The 25,258-nt window shown below is 38.9% G+C and overlaps 1 protein-coding gene across 4 annotated transcripts in view; it reads right to left on the bottom strand.

Moving 5' to 3' along the window:
* The window catches only part of SYCP2L (synaptonemal complex protein 2 like), a 102,992-nt gene that overhangs the window by 63,962 nt on the left and 13,772 nt on the right, over positions 1 to 25,258 (bottom strand). For all 4 annotated transcript variants that reach the window (XR_005384323.1, XM_038584164.1, XM_038584165.1 and 1 more), the window contains 10 exons: positions 24,890 to 25,032; positions 23,101 to 23,153; positions 22,446 to 22,491; positions 20,770 to 20,862; positions 20,610 to 20,670; positions 6,599 to 6,744; positions 4,725 to 4,764; positions 4,066 to 4,163; positions 3,075 to 3,132; positions 2,893 to 2,974 (listed from right to left, as the gene is read on the bottom strand). Coding sequence is in view for 3 of the 4 variants with exons in the window: in XM_038584164.1 (XP_038440092.1) it covers positions 2,893 to 2,974; positions 3,075 to 3,132; positions 4,066 to 4,163; positions 4,725 to 4,764; positions 6,599 to 6,744; positions 20,610 to 20,670; positions 20,770 to 20,862; positions 22,446 to 22,491; positions 23,101 to 23,153; positions 24,890 to 25,032 (820 nt within the window). In the remaining variant the exon portion in view is untranslated. The remainder of the gene's footprint in view (positions 1 to 2,892; positions 2,975 to 3,074; positions 3,133 to 4,065; positions 4,164 to 4,724; positions 4,765 to 6,598; positions 6,745 to 20,609; positions 20,671 to 20,769; positions 20,863 to 22,445; positions 22,492 to 23,100; positions 23,154 to 24,889; positions 25,033 to 25,258) is intronic.

Genomic DNA, 25,258 nt, shown 5'->3' with positions numbered 1-25,258 from the left:
TAATATGGAAGACCTCATTTGTTGCCTTATCTGAAGAAATTGCCATAGTCACCCCAACTTCAGCAACCACCCCTCCGACCAGTCAGCAGCCATCAACATGGAGGCAAGAGCCTCTACCAGCAAAAAGGTAATGACTCACTGAAAACTCAGTGAGAAATAGGTTATTGCTATATATATATATATATATATATATATATATATATATATACACACACACACACACACACACACACACACACACAGTGCGCCTAACAGGATGCTACTGCATACTTAATAGATTACAGTAATAATGTAATCATAATCTCTGTATGCACTGGGAAGCCAAAAATTCATTTGACTTGCTTTATTGCAACATCCCCTTTATTGTGATGATCTGGAACTGAATTTGCAGTATCTCCAAGGCGGGCATGTACACGGTCCAGAAACAGACCGACATACATATGGTCAATTGATTTCTTCAAAGGTTCCAGGAAAATTCAATACAGGAAAAAATAGTTGTTGCAATAAATGATCTAAAATAATTGGACAGCCATATGAAAGAAAGAAAATTGAAGGGAGGGTGGGAAGAGAAAGAAGGAAAAAAAAAACCCTCAACCCTTACTTCACACAATATATAAAAATTAACATAAAATGGTCCATAACTGAAATAAGATCTAAAACTATAAAACTCCTAGAAGAAAATGTAGGGGAAAAAAGGAAATGTAGGGAAATTGATCATGAGTTTTGCCTGAGATTGCTTTCTTTCTTTTTTTTTTTTTTTTAAAGATTTTATTTATTCATTCATGAGAGAGAGAGAGAGGCAGAGACACAGGCAGAGGGAGAAGCAGACATCCACGCAGGAGCCTGATGTGGGACTCGATCCCGGGACTCAAGGATCATGCCCCAGGCTGAAGGCAGGCGCTAAACCGCTGAGCCACCCAGGAATCCCATTGCCTAAGATTTCTTAAGCACATCACAAAAAAAAGTATAAAGTATAAACGAAAAAAGAAATCAATTGGAAACAAATCACTTGAGCTTAATAAAAATTAAGAACTTTTATTTTTTAAAGACACTGTTAAAATTAAACCAATGGGGATCCCTGGGTGGCGCAGCGGTTTGGCGCGGGCCTTTGCCCAGGGCGCGATCCTGGAGACCCGGGATCGAATCCCACGTCGGGCTCCCGGTGCATGGAGCTTGCTTCTCCCTCTGCCTATGTCTCTGCCTCTCTCTCTCTCTGTGACTATCATAAATAAAAAAAAAATTAAACCAATGTTTTCTAGGGATACATCTTTGAGTAAGTTCTGTTGTCCTCATGTCCTTCTTTAGCAAATGGAGGTAAAAATAATACATTTCTTAGGGATATGGTGAAGATTGAGTAATATATGGAATTGAATGCATTTAGTAAAGGATATTAGGTGTCTAACAAAAATAAGCATGAAAGCAAAAAAAAAAAAAAAAAAAGACAAAAATGGGGATCCCTGGGTGGCTCAGCAGTTTAGCACCTGCCTTTGGCCCAATGCCTGATCCTGGAGTCCCGGGATTGAGTCCCACATCAGGCTCCCTGCATGGAGCCTGCTTATCCCTCTGCCTGTGTCTCTGCCTGTCTCTCATGAATAAATAAATCTTAAAATAAATAAATAAATAAATAAATAATAATTAATTAATTAATTAATAAAAAGTAAGCCACAGACAGGGAGAAAATACATGTAAAACATATCTAATAAAGGACTTGTGTGTAGAATAAAGAACACTTAAAGCAAATAATCCATTTTTAATAGTGAAAGATTTGAAGATGTAGAATGATATAAACACATGAGAGGATGCTCAACACCATTAGTCATTACAGAAATGCAAATAAAAACCACAACGAAATATCACTATACTTTCACTGGCATAGCTAAGATTAAAAAGACTAACATTAGCAAGTAGTAGTAAGAATGTGAGCAACTAGAACTCTCAACGACTGTTGGTGGGAATGTTAAATAATTTAACTACTTTAGAAAACCTTTTGGCAGTGTTTTTGTTTTGGGGGTTTGGGGGAAGTTAAATGTATACCAAGAATGATCCAGTCATTCCACTTCTATGTATTTACTCAAGAGAAAATATGCATCCATACCAAGACTTATACATGATCTCAAGTGCTTTACTTATAACAAAAAACTGGGAACTCAAATAGCCATCGACGGGTGAATGGATCAACAAGTTGTGGTATATCCATGAAGGAAGTATTTACTTGGCAATACAGAAGAATTAACTATTGATACACACAATATGGATAAATCTTAAAATAATTATGCTGAATGAACGAAGCTGGTAGAAAAAAGTGCATATACTTTTATTCCATTTATATCAGATTTTTTTTAACTGCAAACCCATCTATTGTGGCAAAAAGCAAATCCGTGATTCTAAGGGGCAGGTGGATGAGAGAAAAGGCAGGAGAAAAGGATTTCAAAGGGGCAAGAGCATCCTGGAGATGATAGAAATGTTCATTATCTCGACTGTGCTGATGGCCTAGGTGTAGACACACGTCAACACTCAAATTGCATGCTTTAACTATGTACATTTTATTCCAATTGTCTCCTTCAATAAAGCTATAAAAAATTACTTGTCCTATGACCTATTCTTCATAGGCCTCCACGGAAAAGCAGGAAATTAATGCCAGGTGATACATGTTTCCTGGTTGGGGAAAAATACATCACCCCACAGATCACTGGGGGTATAATGGTAGAGATCTACAGGTCAGGAGAACATCCCAGCACTGCTCAAATCATTCTACAGAAAACTGTATGCAATGTTCTCTCCTCATGTGGGGTGTGGCCAGATGCACAAAAGATGGAAAGTCCAGACATTTATACACTAACCAGTCATATTAATAGCAATCAACGTGGTTTATTAATTTTCAAAATTTCATACCTAGATTTGTCATTTAATTTAGGATTCGGACTTCTTACTGACAGTTCTTGTAAATCTGAAGAATGTTCATGTTCTGAAGTGACTTCCAGTCATGAAAATTAAAAACAAAAATTGTTGAGCTTCCCAAGTAAACATTTAAGTATACTACTCAAGTCTTACAATAGATTTTTTTAAAAGCTTACCTTGTTGTAAGTCATCCAGTATCAATTTTTCAGGTGAACTATCTGCTGTATTTGTTTGCTGTAGAAAAAAAAAATTATGGTGACTCTGAAGTCCCTCTTTTAAAATTCTTTTGGAGTTATTTTCCACTTCCAAATAAAAGCATTTCAGCATTTCTGCCAAATACTAAGATACCAGGCTTTTTATTCATTAGAATTGGCTCCTCATGGCTGTTGGCTATTCCAAAAAAATTGATGTCTGTCCTCAGGAGATGATTTCTCAGCACCAAAAACACCATCATTCTGTATAAGTTCCATGTGATTAAGTAGAAGAAAGTGAGGACTTGTCTGAGGACCTGCATATGCCAAGCAGTATATCAGGATTCTTTCTTTCTTTCTTTCTTTTATTTATTTATGATAGTCACACAGAGAGAGAGAGAGAGGCAGAGACACAGGCAGAGGGAGAAGCAGGCTCCATGCACCGGGAGCCCGACGTGGGATTCGATCCCGAGTCTCCAGGATCGCGCCCTGGGCCAAAGGCAGGCGCAAAACCACTGCGCCACCCAGGGATCCCTATCAGGATTAAAAACAAAATGCACATATAGTATCTAAGAGGGCTACAATATGAACCAGCTATCACCCCCATTCTACAGATGAGAAGCCTCAGACCGAGTGATATTAATTTTCCCAAATTCCTATATCTAGTAAGTGAAAACCAGATCTGACTCCAAACATTAGATTCTTTTCCTTCTGTCTTGTTCTCCGGGATTCCAAGTGAGGGAATGAGGCAGAGCCAGCCAAGTCACACGTTCCATGGAAAAGCCAAGTTGTGTGAAAGAAGAGAACACATAAACTTGTCAGGCAAAAGTAATCTAAAGGAGATGATGGCCCAAAAAATGGAGAAATAGTTGGGCAGGGAAAAAAAAATAGACTATAAGCCAGGAGAGGTGGCGTCCACCTGCCAGCGTCCTGGTGGACACAGTTCAGAATCTTGTACCCAGCATCCCGTACTCACGACAGGCTCAGGCTGGTCATTTAAGGGGAGAGTTATTGGGCTGTGGTCATCTCCGGCACTCGTTAACTCCGCCAGCCTGGTGGAGTCCTCTGTTTGGTCTATACAATAGAGAAAAGAGCATTAACACTGGTAACAATAACCAGAACCACGGTGAACTCATTCTCCAATTGCTCTTCCTGGGACCACACGCTGCAAGTACATCACCATCTACTGATAAAAGCTGGTAATTACATCCTGCATCAAATCTCCCGTCCGAAATCTTTGGGCTCTTTGAGGAACAACTTTGGATGTCTCCTGATAGGTAAGGGATCTGTGCAGGGTCAGCTTTGTGGGTAGCCAGGCCCTTCCATGCCCTCATCTTCTGCCTCCAGCCACACCTATTATTTTTTTCTCCCTTGTCATTTCCAATTGATCCACAAGACAATGTACTGGGTAGAGAAAATGATTCTTGGCGGCCAGCAACTTCGTTCTCTAGATATAATGGTGTATTTATTACTCTTACAGGACCACAGGGTTTCAATGACCTCTTCCAAGTAAGATTTTAGCCCAGGACCCCGGGATCACGACCTGAGCCAAATCAACCACTGAGGCACCCAGGCGCCCCTCTGAATTCCCTTCAAAAACAATGATAAAACCTTACCAGAAAGTTTCCAGCTTACCAGAAAGTTCTGAGAAGCTTCTTGTCTGATGGGGCAATATCTGAAATACAAGCCAAGATCCGCATGACTTTGAAAAGGGTAAACTCTTAAATTTTTGGTTAAAGAAAACTTAACACTCAGAACATAGCAAACAAATTAGAAGTTAGTCTTCTGTTTGTCCTCCTTTGAAGGATAATGTTAGTGTTTCCACCTCTAACCCCCTTCCCTCCAGAACTAGCCCTGGCTGACCACCTCCCTGCTCTCACTCACTCCATCCTCCTGTCCTCACAGCCTCTCCTTCTGACCCAAGTCTGACCCCTTGTTAACTTCCAACTCTTGCTTCACTCTTAGACAACCCCACAGGAGGAGTCCACAGCGAGTTCCTTTCAACCCTACTCCTTCCTCACAAGGGCCTCACAGCCCCCCAGCTTATTCACATGCAAACCTCAATTCTACCCCCAAAACATTTTATTCATTTGGGGAGATGTGGAAAGGCATATTATTCTGATGGTTTTCATTGAGTAAAGGCAGATTTAGAGTGTTGAGGCAGGCAGGGAGGCTCAGGAGACAAGTTCAGCAAAATAAGGCCATTTTTGTTTTAGGCTGACGTCTTAACCTAAAGTCAGCATGTCATAAAGAGTCATAAGGTCTGACTCATGGAGGACTCCACTCCCTCTGGCAGTAAAAGGCAAAAAAGCCATTGTTAAAATTGCTCCTTGTAGGTAGTCTCACAACCCAAAGAAAATGGGAAAATTTCTGCCCAGCATAAATGATAAGCCCAAATTTAAAAAACACAAAACTTTTGTCAGGGGCAGAGAGGGGTCCTCTTCCTCATCTGGGAGGGGAGACCACTCGCTTGTCTGTGAAGTAGCTCCTTTCTTACTTCTAGACTTAATAAATCTTTGTCCCCTTCTCAAATGGCTTGCTCTGAAATTCTTTGCCCCACGAAGCCAAGAACCCACTTGGTGAGGAGCTGGAGGCCCTCCTTCCAGGGGAGGGGCTTCAGCCCATAGAGCATGAATGTTGGGCCAATTAATATGTAACATGATACAAGAGGTATTTTTTTTATTAAGTGATTGATTCTACTCTACTTCCCATCCATGAAACGATCTTTTCATGAGGTGGTAGAGCTCTTTGGAAGCTCTACCACAGTAGAGTATATAAAATGGCTTTACAGTATCTAAGATGTCTTCATATAAAACTCAAGGCCAAAAGTTGCCCTCAGCTTCCTCCCTCAGGACTCTGACCTCTTAGAGTTCAACCTTCTAATGGCCACTACCACAGTATCTTAGATCTTTTTGTCACAGATGTCTTTGGCTCTGCTTGCTGTACGTGATAGAGGAAGGCACTGTGCTCCTATATATATATATATATATATATATATATATCAGGACACATTATAGTCAGTGATACTGAGGCACAGACCATTTCACCCTAAGACCAGGAGACATAACTTCAGAAAAAACTCCCTAAGAGAGGCTATTTCTAGTGAATCTCCTCAATTCTCAAGGGTCACTGTGGGGAGGGGGTGGAGGGAGAGAAGGAAATGGTAAGAAACCCACAGCAAGTATCCTTAAAACTTCAGAAAAAAAGAAAAAACTTCAGCAAGAATGTGGTAAGGTGGTTATGTTATCCTAGAAAGTTTTCAACTGTTCATAATAAATGGAATAAAGCATTTAGAGGCACAAAGAGGCTTTGGGTCCTACATAAGGCAATGATATATGAAAAAGAACTGATATTATAACCCAGATTTCTCAATTCTCATTACATGCTATTCCAAAGATCAAGCTATCCACTTGAGCAAAGGTTCACATCAAAATCCAACAAGGAAGTTAGAGACAGGAAAACATACTAAAAAGCATTTTCAAATACTCAAGAAGAACTAAATCTGCCACCTGTTTGTCTTCTCCTAAAGCTTTAATGGAAGTCTGTGATATGTTGAATTGCAAATCAAAATGGATTTCTATTTTCATCACTTCTTTGTTGCCAACATTAATAGGCTTCTTGAGGAAAATGATGAGGATCTTCATATTTTCTGTTTCTAACAACAAAAAAAGTTATACAAATGCATATCAGCATAAAGAATCTTAAAATTTTTCAGTAAGTATAAATAACTGCACTGAAATATTTGTCAGCAGTTCAGATTTTTCTGCAATAAGCTGAAAAGAAACTGTATTAAATAAAGTTACTTTGAAATTATTTTTAGATGCACATTGTTGAGTGTTTATACAAATACAATATAACTATGTGGTTGATCTTGCAAAGATAGAAGTAACTTACTTTAGCAGCAAAGCAATGGAGATGGTTTTGACTTCTTGAATGCAATCTGAATTTTAAAGAGTATTTTAATACAACACTTTCACCTGCAGCAGGTATTTTACATTTAAACACATTACTCATTAAACACAACACTCATTCTCATTCTTTCAGATCTCACTCCTAAAAATGCAAAATAAAATTCACTATTCCCCATATGCAAAAATGGAATAATCTTCCTTCATTTCAATAGACTCCACTTAAGGAGGAGGCACCTGTATCTCAGATGACAACCTCCTTGAGGGTCTCCTACCAGGAGATCAACTCTCTACTGCCAAACAGCAATTGGTTTTGGAAAACAGTTTAGACCAAAATTCACAAGGAGTTCAAGGATAAGCTATAGTAACTACGAGCTGAGTCACAAGCAGCAGAAGAAAAAAAAAAAGAGTAAACTGCCTGAAAGAACAAGCAAAACTAAAGGTCACAAATTGAGGAGAATGAAGAGAAGAAGAAAGAGTGAGACACACTTGGGTCTGGATCTGTGGCCACTCAACACCTAAAACATGGTTAGTGCAAACTGACATGTGCGATAAACATAAAACACATCAACCAGTTTGTGAAGACTTCACAACAAAAAGAGAAGGCTGAGTATCTCACTTTTTATAGTGATATGTTAAAATGTTAATATTTAGGACATATTGGGTGGAACACAATATATGTTGAAATTAATCTATTTTTTACCTTTTTATCAGGCTACTATAAAATTCTAAATGTGTGGCTGACTCAATGGTACCACACATCCCACCCTTGCATTCTCCCACAGACCTGTTCACTCCAATATTCCTTTGGCTGGAGCCCACACAAGGAGGTATCACAAGTCTGGCAGTGTGCAAGCAGCCTCAACAGGAACCACCACCTTTCCAAAGTGTCTCCTGCTCTAGGGAGAGAGAAAGATAACCACATATGCCAATCCCACTGTGGGGCCACCCATGATGGGGATGGGAAACAGACATCTAGTCTGACTGCAGGCCCACCCACCAGTAAAGCATTCTTAGGAAAATGAAAATATAGGGAAAGTGCCCTGCAGTTTGGTACTAGGCCATTTTACAAACCCCTGGTCTGACTCAACTCAAGGCCAAGATGGCCTCAGATAGGCCCACTAAAAACACAGGGATCAAACTCTGCCACAGCAGGCACTGAGAGCCATTGCAGACACCTGGACTGAAGGCTTAGCCACAACAATAGGACACATGCGACAAATAAAGGGGATACTCGGGAAGTATCAGAGTCTCGTGAACAGGGGGCATTGCACTGCAGGACCTCTTCTTCATAAGGCCACTACTTTCCAGAGCAGAAACACAGTTACTTTCCTAACACAGAGAAATGGACACAGAGAGTTAGACAAAATGAGGTTACAGAGGAATAGGTCTCATATGAAAGAATAAGATTATAGCAAAAGAGCTAAATGCAACAGATAAGTAATATTCCTGATAGAAAAGATAAAGTAATGATCATAAAGATACTCCCAGGATTTGAGAAAAGAGTGGAAGACCTCAGTGAGACTATCAACAAAAAGAATACAACCAATTGGAGATGAAGATCTCAGTAACTGAAGTGAAAAATACACTATATGGAATAAATAGTAGGCTAAAAGAAGCAGAATAGAACAGTGACCTGGACAACTGAGTAATGGAAAGCAATCAAGTTGAACAGGAGAGAAAAAAAAAAATAGTAAAAAATGAAATAGACTAAAGGAACTCAGCAATACCACCAAGTGTAACTACATTCACATTATAGGGATCCCATAAAGAGAAAAGAGAAAAGGGGGCACAAAATCTATTTGAAGAAATATTGCTAAAAATTTCCCTAATCTGGGGAAGGAAACATATCTGGAGCCAAGAGGTATAGAGTCACTGACAAAATCAACCCAAGGAGGTCCACAACAAGATACATAATTAAAATGGCAAAAATTGGTGATAAAGAGAATTTTAAAAGCAGCAAGGGGAAACAGTTACATACAAAGGAAACCCCATAAGGCTATCAGCTGATTTTTCAGCAGAAACTCTGCAGGCCAGAGAAAGTGGCATGATGTATTCAAAGTGCTAAAAGAAAAATCTTTCAACCAAAAATACTCCATCCAGCAAGGCTATCATTCAGAGTAGATAGAGATAAAAGAATTTCCCAGAAACAAAAGTTAAAGGAATTCATGACCACTAAAACAGCCCTACAAGAAATGTTAACGACTGAGTGAAAGGAAAGACTATAAGTAAGAGTAAGAAAAGTGGGAAACACAAAATTAGTAAAATCAAGTACATCTATAAAAACCAGTCAAGAGATTCACAAAACAAATGGATGTTAAGTATGACGCCATATCCCTAAAACAAGGAGGGGAGAGGAGTAAAGAATGGATTCAAACATAAGTAACCATTACCTTTACTATATGCATACGATGTTATAAACCTAATGGTAACCACAAATTGAAACCCAATAATAGATTTATAAAAAAAATAAAGAGAAAGGAATCCAAGCATATGCTTCAAAAGAGCCAGCAAACTGTGAGAGAGAAGAGGAAGAGAAGGGAACACAGAACTACATAAACCACAGTAAAACAAGCAACAAAATCACAGTAAGTACATACCTATCAGCGATTACTTTGAATGTAAATGGACTAAACACTCCAATCAAAAAGAGGGCGACAGAATGAATAAAACAGCAAGACCCATCTATATGCTGCCTACAAGAGATTCGTTTTAGACCTAAGGACACATGCAGATTAAAAGTGAAGGGGTAGAAAAGCACTTATCACACAAATGAATGTGAAAAGAAAGCTGGGGTAGCAGTGCTTCTTTTTGACAAAATAGATCTTCAAACAAAGACTTGCTCTGTCTGCACTCTGCCGTGACCTCCTTGTGTGGCCCCTGAGGAGCACTGGGTACTTCCCTCCAGGATCTGAGGAATGAGGTTATGAACACACACTTCTGACAAAAGATGGTGGTGGAATAGGAGGACCTTAGGCTTGTCTCACCCCGCAAACACAACTAGATAACTATCCAATCATCCTCAATACCACCCCCCCCCCCAAGTCAGCCTGAAGATGGACAGAACAAACTCCACAATGAAGGGGAAGAAGAGATCACACTGAAGAAGGTAGGAAACAGGGAGGGATGGTTTAGGGGAGACATGGATCCTTGCACTGTGGAGGGGAAGGGAGGGATCCATGGTCTTATGAAGGGCAAGAGAGAGGAGCACACAGGAATAATACATAAGGGAGCATCCAAGGAAGCCATTTCCCCTGAAGTCACAGGCTTGGAAAGTGAGATAGGCTGAATTTTGTGAGGTCATGCAACCAGCACAGCTTAAAGTCTAGAGTTTTGAAGGTCAGTGGGCTTGGCTGGGATAGAGCCCCGAGGGCATGGATTGCTTCTGGAGAGAGGCAGGAAAACAAGCGGGGTGGGGGGGAGGTGGTGGGGGGGGGGAGGGACAGGTAGCATGGAAAGAGCAATCTGAAAAATGCCCAGAGCCCAGGGGAGGGAAATTCTTCTCAGAGTGTGTTCCTGAAAGGCAGTGTTCATGGAGATACCTCTCTGGGAACAAAGGAGCTAGCTGGCACCATTTCTCTTCCCTGCCCTTTGGCATAAGCACAGTGCCAACAGATTCTTTCCCATTCCTACAGCCACTGCCCCCTATTCATCCCCTACTCCTACCCCTCCTACTCCCCCTCCCCCCTCCTCCTCCTCTCCGCCTCTTCTTCCTTCCACTCCTCTACTCCTCCCTCCCCCATTTCCACCTCTTTGTCCCCTCTGCCCTTTATACCTAACTAGAGAGAGAACAAGAAATGAAGCCCAAAGCCAGCAGAATGAAGGAAATAAAGATTAGAGCAGAAATAAATGATATAGAAACTACAAAAACAATAGAACAGGTTAACGAAACCAGTAGCTGGTACATTTCAAGATTTAGGAAAACTGATAAACCCCTAGATCAGACTTACCACAAAGAAAAGAGAAAGGACCCAAATAAAATCACAAATGAGAAAGGAGAAATAACCAACACCATAAAAATACAAATCGATTATAAGAGAATATTATGAAAAATGATATGTCAACAAATTGGACAACCTGGAATAAATTGATAAATTTCTAATTTTAGAACAGAAACTACCAAAACTGAAACAGGAAGAAATAGAAAACTCGAACAGACCAATAAACAGCAAAAAAAATTGAATCAGTAATCAAAAAGCACTCCCTAAAAAGTCCAAGGCCAAAAGGCCTCACAGGTGAATTTTACCAAACATTTAAGTAGTTCATGCCTAGTGTTCTCAAACTATTAAAAACAAAAACAGGCAAACTTCCAAGTTCATTTAAAACACTGATGAAAAAAATTGAGGACGACACAAAGAAACAGAAAGACGTATCTTGTTCATGGATTGGAAGAACAAATATTGTTAAAATGTCCATACTACCTAAAGCAAGCTACAGATTTAATGCAATCCCTATCAAAATACTAATAGCACTTTTCACAGAGTTAGAACAAACAATCCTAAAATTTCTATGCAACCACAGGAGACCCTGAGTACCCAAAGCAGCTTTGAAAAAAGCAAAGCAAAGCTGGAAGCATCATAATTCCAGACTTCGAGTTATATTACAAAACTGTAGTGATCAAAACAAAATGGTATTGGCACAAAAACAGACACAGAGATCAAGGAAACAGATGAGAGAACCCAGAAATGGACCCACAACTATATGGTTAATTACTCTTGGGTTATGATTAATATCCACTGGGAAAAAGACAGTCTCTTCAACAAACAAGATTGAGGAGACTGGACAGCCACATGCAAAAGAATGAAACTGGACCACTTGCTTACATCACACACAAAAATGAACTCAAAATGGTTTCAAGACCTAAATAGGATTCAGTGGAACAATCCACAAAAACAAGGACTGAATAGATATGATGACACTAAACTCATACCTTTCAATAGTAACTCTGAACGAGAACGGGCTTAAACACCCCATCAAAAGGCGTAGGGTTTCAGACTGGATAAAAAAGCAGAACCCATCTATTTGCTGTCTACAAGAGACTCATTTTAGACAGAAGGACATCTACAGCCTGAAAATAAAAGGTTGGAGAACCATTTACCATTCAAATGGTCCTCAAAAGAAAGCAGGGGTAGCCATCCTTATATCAGATAAACTAAAATTTACCCTGAAGACTGTAGTGAGGGATGAAGAGGGACACTGTATCATACTAAAAGGATCTATCCAACAAGAGGACTTAACAATCCTCAATATATATGCCCCGAATGTGGGAGCTGCCAAATATATCAATTAATAACCAAAGTGAAGAAATACTTAGATAATAATACACTTATACTTGGTGACTTCAATGTAGCTCTTTCTATACTCGATAGGTCTTCTAAGCACAACATCTCCAAAGAAACGAGAGCTTTAAATGATACACTGGACCAGATGGATTTCACAGATATCTACAGAACTTTACATCCAAACTCAACTGAATACACATTCTTCTCAAGTGTACATGGAACTTTCTCCAGAACAGACTACATACTGGGTCACAAATTGGGTCTGAACTGATACCAAAAAGATTGGCATCGTCCCCTGCATATTCTCAGACCATAATGCCTTGAAATTAGAACTAAATCACAACAAGAAGTTTGGAAGGACCTCAAACAGGTGGAGGTTAAGGACCATCCCGCTAAAAGATGAAAGGGTCAACCAGGAAATTAAGGAAGAATTAAAAAGATTCGTGGAAACTAATGAGAATGAAGATACAACCATTCAAAATCTTTGGGATGCAGCAAAAGCAGTCCTAAGGGGGAAATACATCGCAATACAAGCATCCATTCAAAAACTGGAAAGAACTCAAATACGAAAGCTAACCTTACACATAAAGGAGCTAGAGAAAAAACAGCTAATAGATCCTACACCCAGCAGAAGAAGAGAGTTAATAAAGATTCGAGCAGAACTCAATGAAATTGAGACCAGAAGAACTGTGGAACAGATCAACAGAACCAGGAGTTGGTTCTTTGAAAGAATTAATAAGATAGATAAACCATTAGCCAGCCTTATTAAAAAGAAGAGAGAGAAGACTCAAATTAATAAAATCGTGAATGAGAAAGGAGAGATCACTACCAACACCAAGGAAATACAAAAGATTTTAAAAACATATTATGAACAGCTATACGCCAATAAATTAGGCAATCTAGAAGAAATGGACGCATTCCTGGAAAGCCACAAACTACCAAAACTGGAACAGGAAGAAATAGAAAACCTGAACAGGCCAATAACCAGGGAGGAAATTGAAGCAGTCATCAAAAACCTCCCAAGACAAAAAGAGTCCAGGGCCAGATGGCTTCCCAGGGGAATTCTATCAAATGTTTAAAGAAGAAACCATACCTATTCTACTAAAGCTGTTTGGAAAGATAGAAAGAGATGGAGTACTTCCAAATTCGTTCTATGAGGCCAGCATCACCTTAATTCCAAAACCAGACAAAGACCCTACTAAGAAGGAGAATTACAGACCAATATCCCTGATGAAAATGGATGCAAAAATTCTCAACAAGATACTAGCCAATAGGATCCAACAGTACATTAAGAAAATTATTCACCATGACCAAGTAGGATTTATCCCCGGGACACAAGGCTGGTTCAACACTCGAAAACAATCAATGTGATTCATCATATCAGCAAGGGAAAAACCAAGAACCATATGATCCTCTCATTAGATGCAGAGAAAGCATTTGACAAAATACAGCATCCATTCCTGATCAAAACTCTTCAGAGTGTAGGGATAGAGGGAACATTCCTCAACATCTTAAAATCCATCTACAAAAAGCCCACAGCAAATATCATTCTCAATGGAGAAGCACTGGGAGCCTTTCCCCTAAGATCAGGAACAAGACAGGGATGTCCACTCTCACCACTGCTGTTCAACATAGTACTGGAAGTCCTAGCCTCAGCAATCAGACAACAAAAAGACATTAAAGGCATTCAAATTGGCAAAGAAGAAGTCAAACTCTCCCTCTTCGCCGATGACATAACACTCTACATAGAAAACCCAAAAGCCTCCACCCCAAGATTGCTAGAACTCATACAGCAATTTGGTAGCGTGGCAGGATACAAAATCAATGCCCAGAAATCAGTGGCATTTCTATACACTAACAATGAGACTGAAGAAAGAGAAATTAAGGAGTCAATCCCATTTACAATTGCACCCAAAAGCATAAGATACCTTGGAATAAACCTAACCAAAGAGGTAAAGGATCTATACCCTAAAAACTATAGAACACTTCTGAAAGAAATTGAGGAAGACACAAAGAGATGGAAAAATATTCCATGCTCATGGATTGGCAGAATTAATATTGTGAAAATGTCAATGTTACCCAGGGCAATATACACGTTTAATGCAATCCCTATCAAAATACCATGGACTTTCTTCAGAGAGTTAGAACAAATTATTTTAAGATTTGTGTGGAATCAGAAAAGACCCCGAATAGCCAGGGGAATTTTAAAAAAGAAAACCATATCTGGGGGCATCACAATGCCAGATTTCAGGTTGTACTACAAAGCTGTGGTCATCAAGACAGTGTGGTACTGGCACAAAAACAGACACATAGATCAATGGAACAGAACAGAGAACCCAGAAGTGGACCCTGAACTTTATGGTCAACTAATATTTGATAAAGGAGGAAAGACTATCCATTGGAAGAAAGACAGTCTCTTCAATAAATGGTGCTGGGAAAATTGGACATCCACATGCAGAAGAATGAAACTAGACCACTCTCTTGCACCATACACAAAGATAAACTCAAACTGGATGAAAGATCTAAATGTGAGACAAGATTCCATCAAAATCCTAGAGGAGAACACAGGCAACACCCTTTTTGAACTCAGCCACAGTAACTTCTTGCAAGATACATCCACGAAGGCAAAAGAAACAAAAGCAAAAATGAACTATTGGGACTTCATCAAGATAAGAAGCTTTTGCACAGCAAAGGATACAGTCAACAAAACTAAAAGACAACCTACAGAATGGGAGAAGATATTTGTAAATGACGTATCAGATAAAGGGCTAGTTTCTAAGATCTATAAAGAACTTATTAAACTCAACACCAAAGAAACAAACAATCCAATCATGAAATGGGCAAAAGACACGAAGAGAAATCTCACAGAGGAAGACATGGACATGGCCAACATGCACATGAGAAAATGCTCCGCATCACTTGCCATCAGGGAAATACAAATCAAAACCACAATGAGATACCACCTCACACCAGTGAGAATGGGGAAAATTAACAAGGCAGGAAACCACAAATGTTGGAGAGGATGCGGAGAAAAGGGAACCCTCTTACACTGTTGGTGGGAATGTGAACTGGTGCAGCCACTCTGGAAAACTGTGTGGAGGTTCCTCAAAGAGTTAAAAATAGACCTGCCCTACGACCCAGCAATTGCACTGCTGGGTATCTTACCCCAAAGATGCAGATGCAATGAAACGCCAGGACACCTGCACCCCGATGTTTCTAGCAGCAATGTCCACAATAGCCAAACTGTGGAAGGAGCCTTGGTGTCCATCGAAAGATGAATGGATGAAGAAGATGTGGTTTATGTAGACAATGGAATATTCCTCAGCCATTAGAACGACAAATACCCACCATTTGCTTCCACGTGGATGGAACTGGAGGGTATTATGCTGAGTGAAGTAAGTCAATCAGAGAAGGACAAACATTATATGTTCTCATTCATTTGGGGAATATAAATAATAGTGAAAGGGAATATAAGGGAAAGGAGAAGAAGTTTGTGGGAAATATCAGAAAGGGAGACAGAACATAAAGACTCCTAACTCTAGGAAATGAACTAGGAGTGGTGGAAGGGGAGGGGGGGGGTGGGGGTGAATGGGTGACGGGCACTGAGGGGGGCACTTGACGGGATGAGCACTGGGTGTTATTCTGTATGTCGGTAAATTGAACACCAATAAAAAATAAATTTATTTAAAAAAAAGACCTAAATAGGAGATCTGAAATCATAATAATCCTAGAAGAGAGCCCAGGCAGTAAGGTCTCTGACATCAGTCATATCCACATTTTTTTTTAGATAGGTCTCCTATCTAAAGGCAAGGAAGATAAAAGCAAAAATCAACTGTTGAAATTACAGCAAAATAAAAAGCTTTTGCAGAGAGAGGGAAACAATCAACTAAACTGAAAGACAACTTACTGAATGGGAGAAGATATTTGCAAATGACAAAGCTGATAAAGGGTTAGTGTCCAAAATATATAAAGAACTGATAAAAGCTCAACACTAAAAAAACAAATAATCCAATTAAAAATGGGCAGGAGACATTAATAGATATTTCTCCAAAGAAGACATACAGATGGCCAACAGACATTGAATATCTGCTCAACATCACTCATCAGGGAAATGCAAATCAAAATCACAATGAGCTATCACCTCACACTTGTCAGCATGGCTAAAATCAACACAAAACACAAGGGTTCATGAGGATATGGGGAAAAAAATGAACATTCTTGCACCGTTGGTAGGAACGTAAATGGTGCAGCCATTGGGAAGACAGTGCAGAGATCCCTCAAAAAGTTAAAAATAGAATTATCATATGATCTAATAATGCCACTACAGCATATTTACCCCCAAATTACAAAAACATTAATTTAAAAAGACATATGCACCCTAGGTTTATTGTAGCTTTATTTACAATAGCCAAGTTACGGAAGTAGCTCAAATGTCCACTGAAACATGAGTGGATAGAGATGATGTGGGGGGTGTGTGTGTATGTATATATATACATATATACACACACATAAATTTATTTATATACACATGTGTGTATATATGTGTATTATATATGTATATGTGTATATATGTGCGTGTATAAATGTGTGTGTGTATACACACACACACAAAATGGATTATTATTCAGCCATTAAAAAAGAATGAGATCTTGCCATTTGCAACATGGATGGATCTAAAAAGTATAATGCTAAGTAAAATGAACTGGAGGAAGACAAATACCCCATGATTCACCCATATGTGGAATTTAAGAAAACAAAAAAGAGGCAAACCAAAAACACAGACTCCTAACTATAGAGAACAAACTGGTGGTTACCAGAGGGAGGTGAGTGGGGGAAAGGACAAAGTAGGTGAAGGGGACTAAGCATACGCCTGTGATGAGCACTCAGTAATGTACAGAATTGCTACATCACCATACTGTACACTTGAAACAATAACACTATATGTTACCTGCACTGGGGTTAAAATGATTAAAATTAAGAATATGTGTCTCCCACCATACTTTCAAAGGGCAGTTTTGGGGGAGGCAATCCCCCCAAATACTGATCTTACTCAATATTTATTCAGTGCAGGTAAAATCTAGAACTTGGCAATAGGAGTAATTCTAAACGGGTATCTGAAAAAGTAAATAGTTGGGTTTGCACGGCTTAATGCAAACCTAAAGGGTCAGAAGAAAAAGCCTGAGGGCTGCACCCAGCCCTCCACAGGCTACTTAAATGTTGCCAACTCCTTCACAAGAAGGTCTATGCATACAAGACTCATGTCTTGCTTGTAGAGTTTGCCAGACAATCTTCCATTTTTCCAAAAATATCAGGTAACACCTACCTCATTTAGATACTGTAAATTATGAAGTCTCATAGATACATGATATAGTAAGGACGCATAGGGTAGTAAGTGGCAGATTGGTTACTGAAAACCCCTACATCAGCAAAGTTTGCACTTCAGGAGTTTAAGATCTGGAAAGCAATGTTAGGAGTATCGTAGTCAGAAAATCCATGGAGGTCCTTATAAAATACCACCTTGGAGAAAATAGCAAAGACATTTTACGTTTCTTAAGAGTAACAAGCAATGACTACATAAACACTCTCGTTCACATTTATAATTGCATTTTAATATTTCTAGTGAGATGTTTATCAATTTCCTTTCTTTACTACAGATTGGAGGCACTTCCAACTCACCGTATACTATCTTTCTAATTCTGTGACTGCGTAACTGCTGGCTTCCACATCCTCCCTTCTGTGACACCGTAAGTTATATCTGGTCTTTGCCTCGTTTTCTGGCACAGAGCTCCTAAAAATTCTTATAATTTTAAGTAATGGTTCTAGGGGCAGCTTTTGTTCTGATTTTTGGTCTTTGACCCTGGTTCCTGACACAAGAGCTAGATTCCCTTGGAATCCAGGATGATGACAGTGTTTGTCTGCTAATAAGATGACTGAGGGGGTTGGTGGGGTGGGCAGCAGTAGGAGATAGCTTCAGGATGGGAGCTGCTCCCAGAAAGACTAAGGCATGATTAGAAGATTGACCTCCAGGGAAGGGACCTGGGCTAAAGATTGAGTTAATAATCCATCATACCTATATGATAAAACCTCCATAAAGATCCTTAAACTATGGGGTCCAGAGAGCTTCTGGGTTGGTGAACATATCCCTCTGCTGGGTTGTGCACCCCAATTCCACAGGGACATAAGCTCCTGGGCTTGGGACCCTTTTGGATCTTGCTTTATGTATCTCTTCATCTGGCTTTATTATAGCCTTTAGGATACACTAGTAGAACATAAATAAGCATCTCCCTGAGTTCCGTGGGCCAGTATAGTTAATTGTCTCACCTGAGGCAGCAGCTGTGGGAGCTCCCAATTGGTAGCTGGTTGGTCAGAAGTGCAGGTGGTAACTCAGAACTTGATATTAGCCTCTAAAGTGGGGGCAGTCTTGTGTGGCTAAGCTCTAACCTGCGGTTATGTGCTAACTTGAGCAGTGTCAGAATTGATCAATGTGAGGAGAAAACCTCTATATGTTTGGTGTCAGGAGGGTTGTAAGTAAACAAGTCTTGTTTCACAACTTACCAATTACATCATTAATGAGTTAAAATTTCCAACTCACATTTATGTTTGTTCTGAGGGTCATAATTTTCCTTTTTGAAAAATTATCCTTTAGCAGAACATTGAAGTTAGCTTATGGACACAAGAAATCACAGCAAGGAAAACTCAGGGCTGCAAAATGATTACCTTCCTCTAAATAACCCCACTGGAGAAACTACAGTCCGAGTTTAAGGCTAAAAAGGATTTATTTGTTCTCCCAAGAGCTTATCGGAGGAAAATCATATTACAGATCATGTTTCACTTTTTACCCTGGCTTGCAGGAAGCTAACCATGACATGTGAATCTCCATGGTAGCCACTTTAAATTAGCCTTCCTGAAAGATACTTTTATTTTGTCTGTGGTTCCATTTTTCTATTTCTATCATTTTGGTATAAATATGCAAGCTGACCTAAATTCTTTGAAGGAAAAAAGTGAAGTGTTATATCCATATAATTACATAATATTTACCTTTAATTCTTTCATAAACCTTATTACTTAAAAATGTTATATATACTGAGTTACTTTCAAAAAGTCCCTCCTCTTTTTTCTTTTTTTAAGCAACCCAGTTCAGGAATTCTGATCTAATAGGGTTATAGCTAAAATGTCAAACTAGACTAACAACTTACTTGTACCCACTCAAAAAAGGATAACTCATGATTTCATGCCCTTCAACATTTCTAACCAAGGCAAGAAGAAAGTTGAGTGACAGTTTTAAGAGGGGAGTCAGAGGACTGATATTTAAATACAGATGGACATACCCATATGAACTCATCAATAATTACTATAAATTTCTGGGAGGAAAAGGGCAGGTACTATAACATTTTTTTAATTGTGGCATAAAACATTTACCATGTTTAATCATTTTATTTATTTATTTTTATTTATGATAGTCACAGAGAGAGAGAGAGAGAGAGAGAGAGAGGCAGAGACACAGGCAGAGGGAGAAGCAGGCTCCATGCACCGGGAGCCCGACGTGGGATTCGATCCCGGGTCTCCAGGATCGCGCCCTGGGCCAAAGGCAGGCGCTAAACCGCTGCGCCACCCAGGGATCCCTAATCATTTTAAAATATACATTTAGGCAGCATTAAGTATATTCACATCATTGTATAACAGGTCTCCAGAACTTTATCTTGCAAAGCTGAAACTCTACCCATGAAACAGAAGCTCCCCATTTCCTCCTCCCTATAGCCCCTGATAACCACTACTCTTCCTGTCTCTATTATTTTGATTATTCTAGATACCCCATAAGTGGAATCATAAAATATTTGTCATTTTGTGCCTAGCATGATGTCCTGAAGGTTCAAACCATGTTGTAGCGTGTGTCAGACTCCCCTTCCTTTTTAAAGCTGAATAGTGTTCCATCATACATATATACCACTTTTCTTTATTCACCCATAGATGAACATTGGGGTTGCTTCTACCTCTTGGTGATTGTGAATAATACTGCAATGAACATCAGTATGCCAATATCTCTTCAAGTCTACTTTCACTTCTGGATATGTATCTACAAATGAAATTGCTGTCTCATATGGTATTCTATTTTGAAGTGTTTAACTATAACTATTTTCACATGAAAAACCAGGCAAGTAATTGAATCCTAAAGTCACAAAACAAAAAGAGTCCTCAGCCTTGTACCTCTGCATCCTGGCCCTGAGCACAGTGTTCCTTCCACCCACTATACCATCTCCCTCTACCTCAAAGAACCAAGTCTATTCTAGAATCAGAACTAAACGTGGGATAGTTTAGAATCATCATCTTACCTCTTACACTGAAATTATTCACTGCTTCCTTCAAAAGTCTTACTGAATCCCACAGAGCACTCTTGGAAAAAAAAAAAAGTTACACTCATGAGCACATAACACACTTGCATATGAACAATCTCTAAGCACTTAGGTTTACATAGGAATAAAACACAGTTACCTTAGTATTGTTTATATAAAAAGTTATACTCTGACTTCCGAGGTTGAAATCAATCCAAAATTTCTCTAGTTTTTCATCTTCTGGTTTTTTCATCTGTAATATGAACACAATTCATTCTGAAGTTATGTATCATGTTAAAGGGTCAGATGGTAATTATCCCACTAAAAATGTCTGCTTTCCTTACAAAAACACTACCTTCATATTTTAGGATATCTTTATTGCCATACTCATTTCTGCAGAACAGGAGGAAGGACTCAACTTTATAGAACTAAGCTATTTCTGGAAGGAAAAAAAAAAAAACAAACACACAACCACTATCCTTAACACTTAAAAGATGTTTAAAAATGTCAGAGGACTCCATCTACACAAACTTTTTTGTTTTTCTCTAGAGAGAATCATGAGAAAATAGTCATATATTAATAGTCATAATAGTCATATCCTGCATATGAATAGAAACTTCTAGAGAAGGAGGTATTATGAAATATAAGTGATTATTTGCCATCTACTGTGCCATATCCACTATAGTAGAGCTAAGACTTGAAGATTTCAAATTACATGCATTTTAATTGATTGCTAAATAAATATGTGCTTATAATAAGAAAAAAAGCTTCAAACAATATTGTGTTTATAGAAACAGAAAATGTCTCCTTCTCTGGCCTTCAACTTCCGATAGGTACCTTTCCCAGAGACACATTAACTCCCAGATGTTTTCTAGACCTATCAGGAAGTTTATTGAAGAGCTTTTATTCCTTGACAATGGAAAGACACTAGACTTAACCTGTCCTCTTGCTTTTCTGAAAACAGCATTTCTTAGACATCTTTCTATCATATGTGCCTATTTTTTAACCTCTATAGAGCTGAATGAAGGTTTTAACCTATAATGTACATACTCGAAGCCAGTTTAAAGGCCCAGATTGGAGCTGATGGAAATTTAGTAGTCCACATAAGAAACCACCATCAACCAGATATTAGAACCTTCAGATAACCAGAAGGAAGATACAGGAATCAATCAGGCTATTAAAATCAGTCCCAGGGAGAAGATATGTGTAGTCAAGAGATGAAGGCTTATTAGTTCACAGAGGCCAGGAAAGGGGCTCTAAACCCAAAACAGAAATGGTTGATGAGGACATTTTGAACACAGGGTCCAGGAAACCTCAGCAGAGTCAAGGTTCAGAAATCTTTGAAGATTTTACCTCCCCCTCCCCCATGGAGATGCTGTAGTTGACCTTGTTCATTTAGAAACCAAAGAACATGATGAAAAGGGACAGCTCATGCTTAGACTATAAAGTACAAGGTAGAATGATCTAGAGAAAACAGAGTGCCCCCAATTTCTGTGGACAAAGTGGGGAGCATCGTTGGATGGAAAGAAGGGAACTGCCCATTAATAGGGTAAAATAAGGCCAGAATCCTTGACCTCACAAACACAGTATCAATCCTAAATTCCTGAATCTTGTAGTTAACAGTAGGGCCCTTAAACTTATTAGTCATGCATTCCAATTATGGTAAGAGAGAAGACAGGCAAAGAAAGGCTTCAGCGTTGAGGCCTCTAAAAGAAGTAAGCTTCCTTTTCTAAAAGTCCTTTCTGGGCAGGAAGGGCAGTTTGGCCTAGTGATTATGTACACTGAACTCTGGGTTTCATTATATACCACTCTCAGGACCCCCAGAGATAAACATACCTCATGCCCATCAGCAAAAGCAGCAATACATGGAAATGAAAAGACCCTGCAAAACATGTCACAATTAAAAAGTAAAATATAATTTGGGTGGATCCCAAGCACAACCTACAGATATTCCATAACAAGCATTTATATCTAGGGTATGCGATTAAATCTCTTTGCACAAAGTATAGAAGAGAGTCTCAAATCTGCAAATGGATGCTACTCCAAGTAGATTTCCAATCTCCACCTGGCCAGGTCTACAAGCCAGGTTTACTGGTATTATCTCTCTGCCTCCTTGCTTAGCAACATTCCAATGAAATGAATTTAGCTAATTCTCATCAACGACTTTGTCTGTAATCTACCTATCTCCAATGACCTCATATCTTCAGGAAGTCACTTTATAGAATCTCCCAGAGAACATGTTACAAATATTCCAGATCATAAGTAAATATGCTAAAAAAGAAAACTGATAGAGATCATTTTTAAACATATACAATGAATCACTAGGGAGAATGGATCTAATCTCCCAATGTTTCTATTCAATGGATAATCCAGTAGTGATCAATAAGTTATATATCTTCCATTCTCTCCTGAAATAAAGCAGATCCTAGATTTTTAGTATTAGATATTTTCAAAATAAGATTAGTCAATAAAATAACACCCAAATACTTACTTTCTTTCATCACCAAGTCTGTTGTTTAGGTGATTGAGAAACAGTCTACAATCCTTCAAAAAAAAATAATACAAACTTTAAAAAAAATAGGTTTTATTTAAGTACTATTTTTTTCCAGCATGTGTCATAAAGAGGTGGCTTCAGACCCAAATTCTGGAAGGAACCTCCAAGCTAGGAGACTTTCAGCTGAAGAATGCTTTAAGTCTCTAAAAGTTATACACACAGTTACATTTCAGCTGGGTTAAGAGGAAAAGAACTACATTTATAACTTGTGACATAGATTATAGGTTTTCTGACCCATTGGGCATCCAGCTTACTAATATCTGCCCAGCATGAGCCAACCATAAACCAATAAACTTACCAACTTTGGGTTTATTCTGGGTGCATTACCTTCTGCCAATTTTCCTTATGAGAAGTTCTCCCATTCCTTCCTGTTTTCTCTCTCCTCATACAGTTGCAGAGAATGAGGATTATTTTTAGGTTCTCCTGACCAGAAGCAAGTAGGGAGGTACATCTGTTGCCTCCAAAATACTAAAGGTTAATAAACTGACTCAGGCTTTTGTCCCTTTTCTTAGGGAGGACTGGCTACTTTAGTCCATGCTTACACTCTGCCTCTTTATGCAGCACTAAACAGACAGCAGTAATGTAAGCCTTAACTTAAAAGGAGTTCAATTAAGAAGTCGATGGCTCTGTGGGGGAAAGGATTTGAAAAATATTACCTATTTTCATGAAATGTCCCTGCCCATGAGGGAATGACCCAGAAGAATAAGGAAATTAACATCTGAGGGTCCACATCATCCCAGGCACTTTTGGTTTCGCTCATTCAGTTCTCACAGTTTTAAGGCGGGTTTTATTGCCATTTCACAGATAATGACACTAAAGTTTCCTAAGTCAACTAACCAAAATGCATATACATCATATAAGCCATGGAGGTGGTACTCAAACCTGAAGCTTTCTATTGAGATCAACTGGAATACTGATTGAACAACTACTACCTATCTGGCAGTCGGCTCAAAGTTAAATGTATTACTTTTAATATATTTAAATTTTCAGATTTAATACAATTCTAATTGCCGAGCAGTTTTGACTGCAAAGGCTTGGTTCTACATGAGCATGGTTATTAAGAATTTTACCTCTTTCCAGGGCCTAGCCCTCATTTTAGGAACTTTTTGAAAGAAGAGGAAAAACAATTTAGCTTTTATGGGTGAAGGTGAGCATGCAGCAAAGGTGTAAGCTATTTTTGGCACCTTGAGGATACAATCACCGTGAGCCCAGACTGCACGCAAGACATTGGGAATTATTCTTCCAAAATACAGAAGCCAGGTGGCTCAAAACACATCTACCCATAATACTCCTCTGCAACTAGAAACCCCGTGTCATTTTCAGCCTCCCCTCCTCTCTGGAGCTGCTCTGTGCAAGGCTGAAACGCACATTCTTTACTCCTCCAGCTCTCCCTACATCTGAGGTTCATTGAAAATTGCTTCCCCCTCTCCATGATGTTTTCTCTGACTGGATACATCCTATTCACATCATTCTGTCTCCAGTCCAAATTGCCTATAAAGAAATTTTATCTGTTAGCCCCTATTTGGCCCACAGATATTCTGTTCATCCGGTCCTCAAATCCTTTCATAGAAATGGGAAATAGAAAGCTTAAGAATGGCAACTTCATTACTCGACCATTTTTTATTTTTAAGAAAAATTCCTCCCCTGAGCTTGATGTCGAGGAAAACACTGTGAGGATGTTTACTAAGAATTGATTAAATGGAATTTTGGTGACCAGGAATCTCACCGTCTCAAATTCTCGATCCTTAATTTCTTTGAAAGCTTCAGCAATGACATCATCTTCAAACCACTCATGGACAAGGCCACCCCTTGATTTTTTCAAGGTCAGTCTACACAATGCTTCAGAAAGAGCAACTTGCTGGTCATAATCTAGAGATTAAAAACATGGTAGATCATTCTAGGCTGGGCATAAAGCAGAAGATAAAAATGAATCCTTGCTTTAAGAAATTCCATCTTAGAAGACTAGCATGGCATGTTACAGTTATAAGCAATAAGATGTATCTTAGAGATTGTTTAAATTCAATATTTAAGAAACATTAGGAGAAAATTTACATAAGCCAGCATATGTCAATTAAGATATACTTTTGCATTTTAT

The sequence above is a fragment of the Canis lupus genome, chromosome 35 (genome assembly GCF_011100685.1).
Source record: "Canis lupus familiaris isolate Mischka breed German Shepherd chromosome 35, alternate assembly UU_Cfam_GSD_1.0, whole genome shotgun sequence".
Lineage (NCBI taxonomy): Eukaryota > Metazoa > Chordata > Mammalia > Carnivora > Canidae > Canis > Canis lupus.
This window is presented reverse-complemented; position numbering and strand designations above follow the sequence as displayed.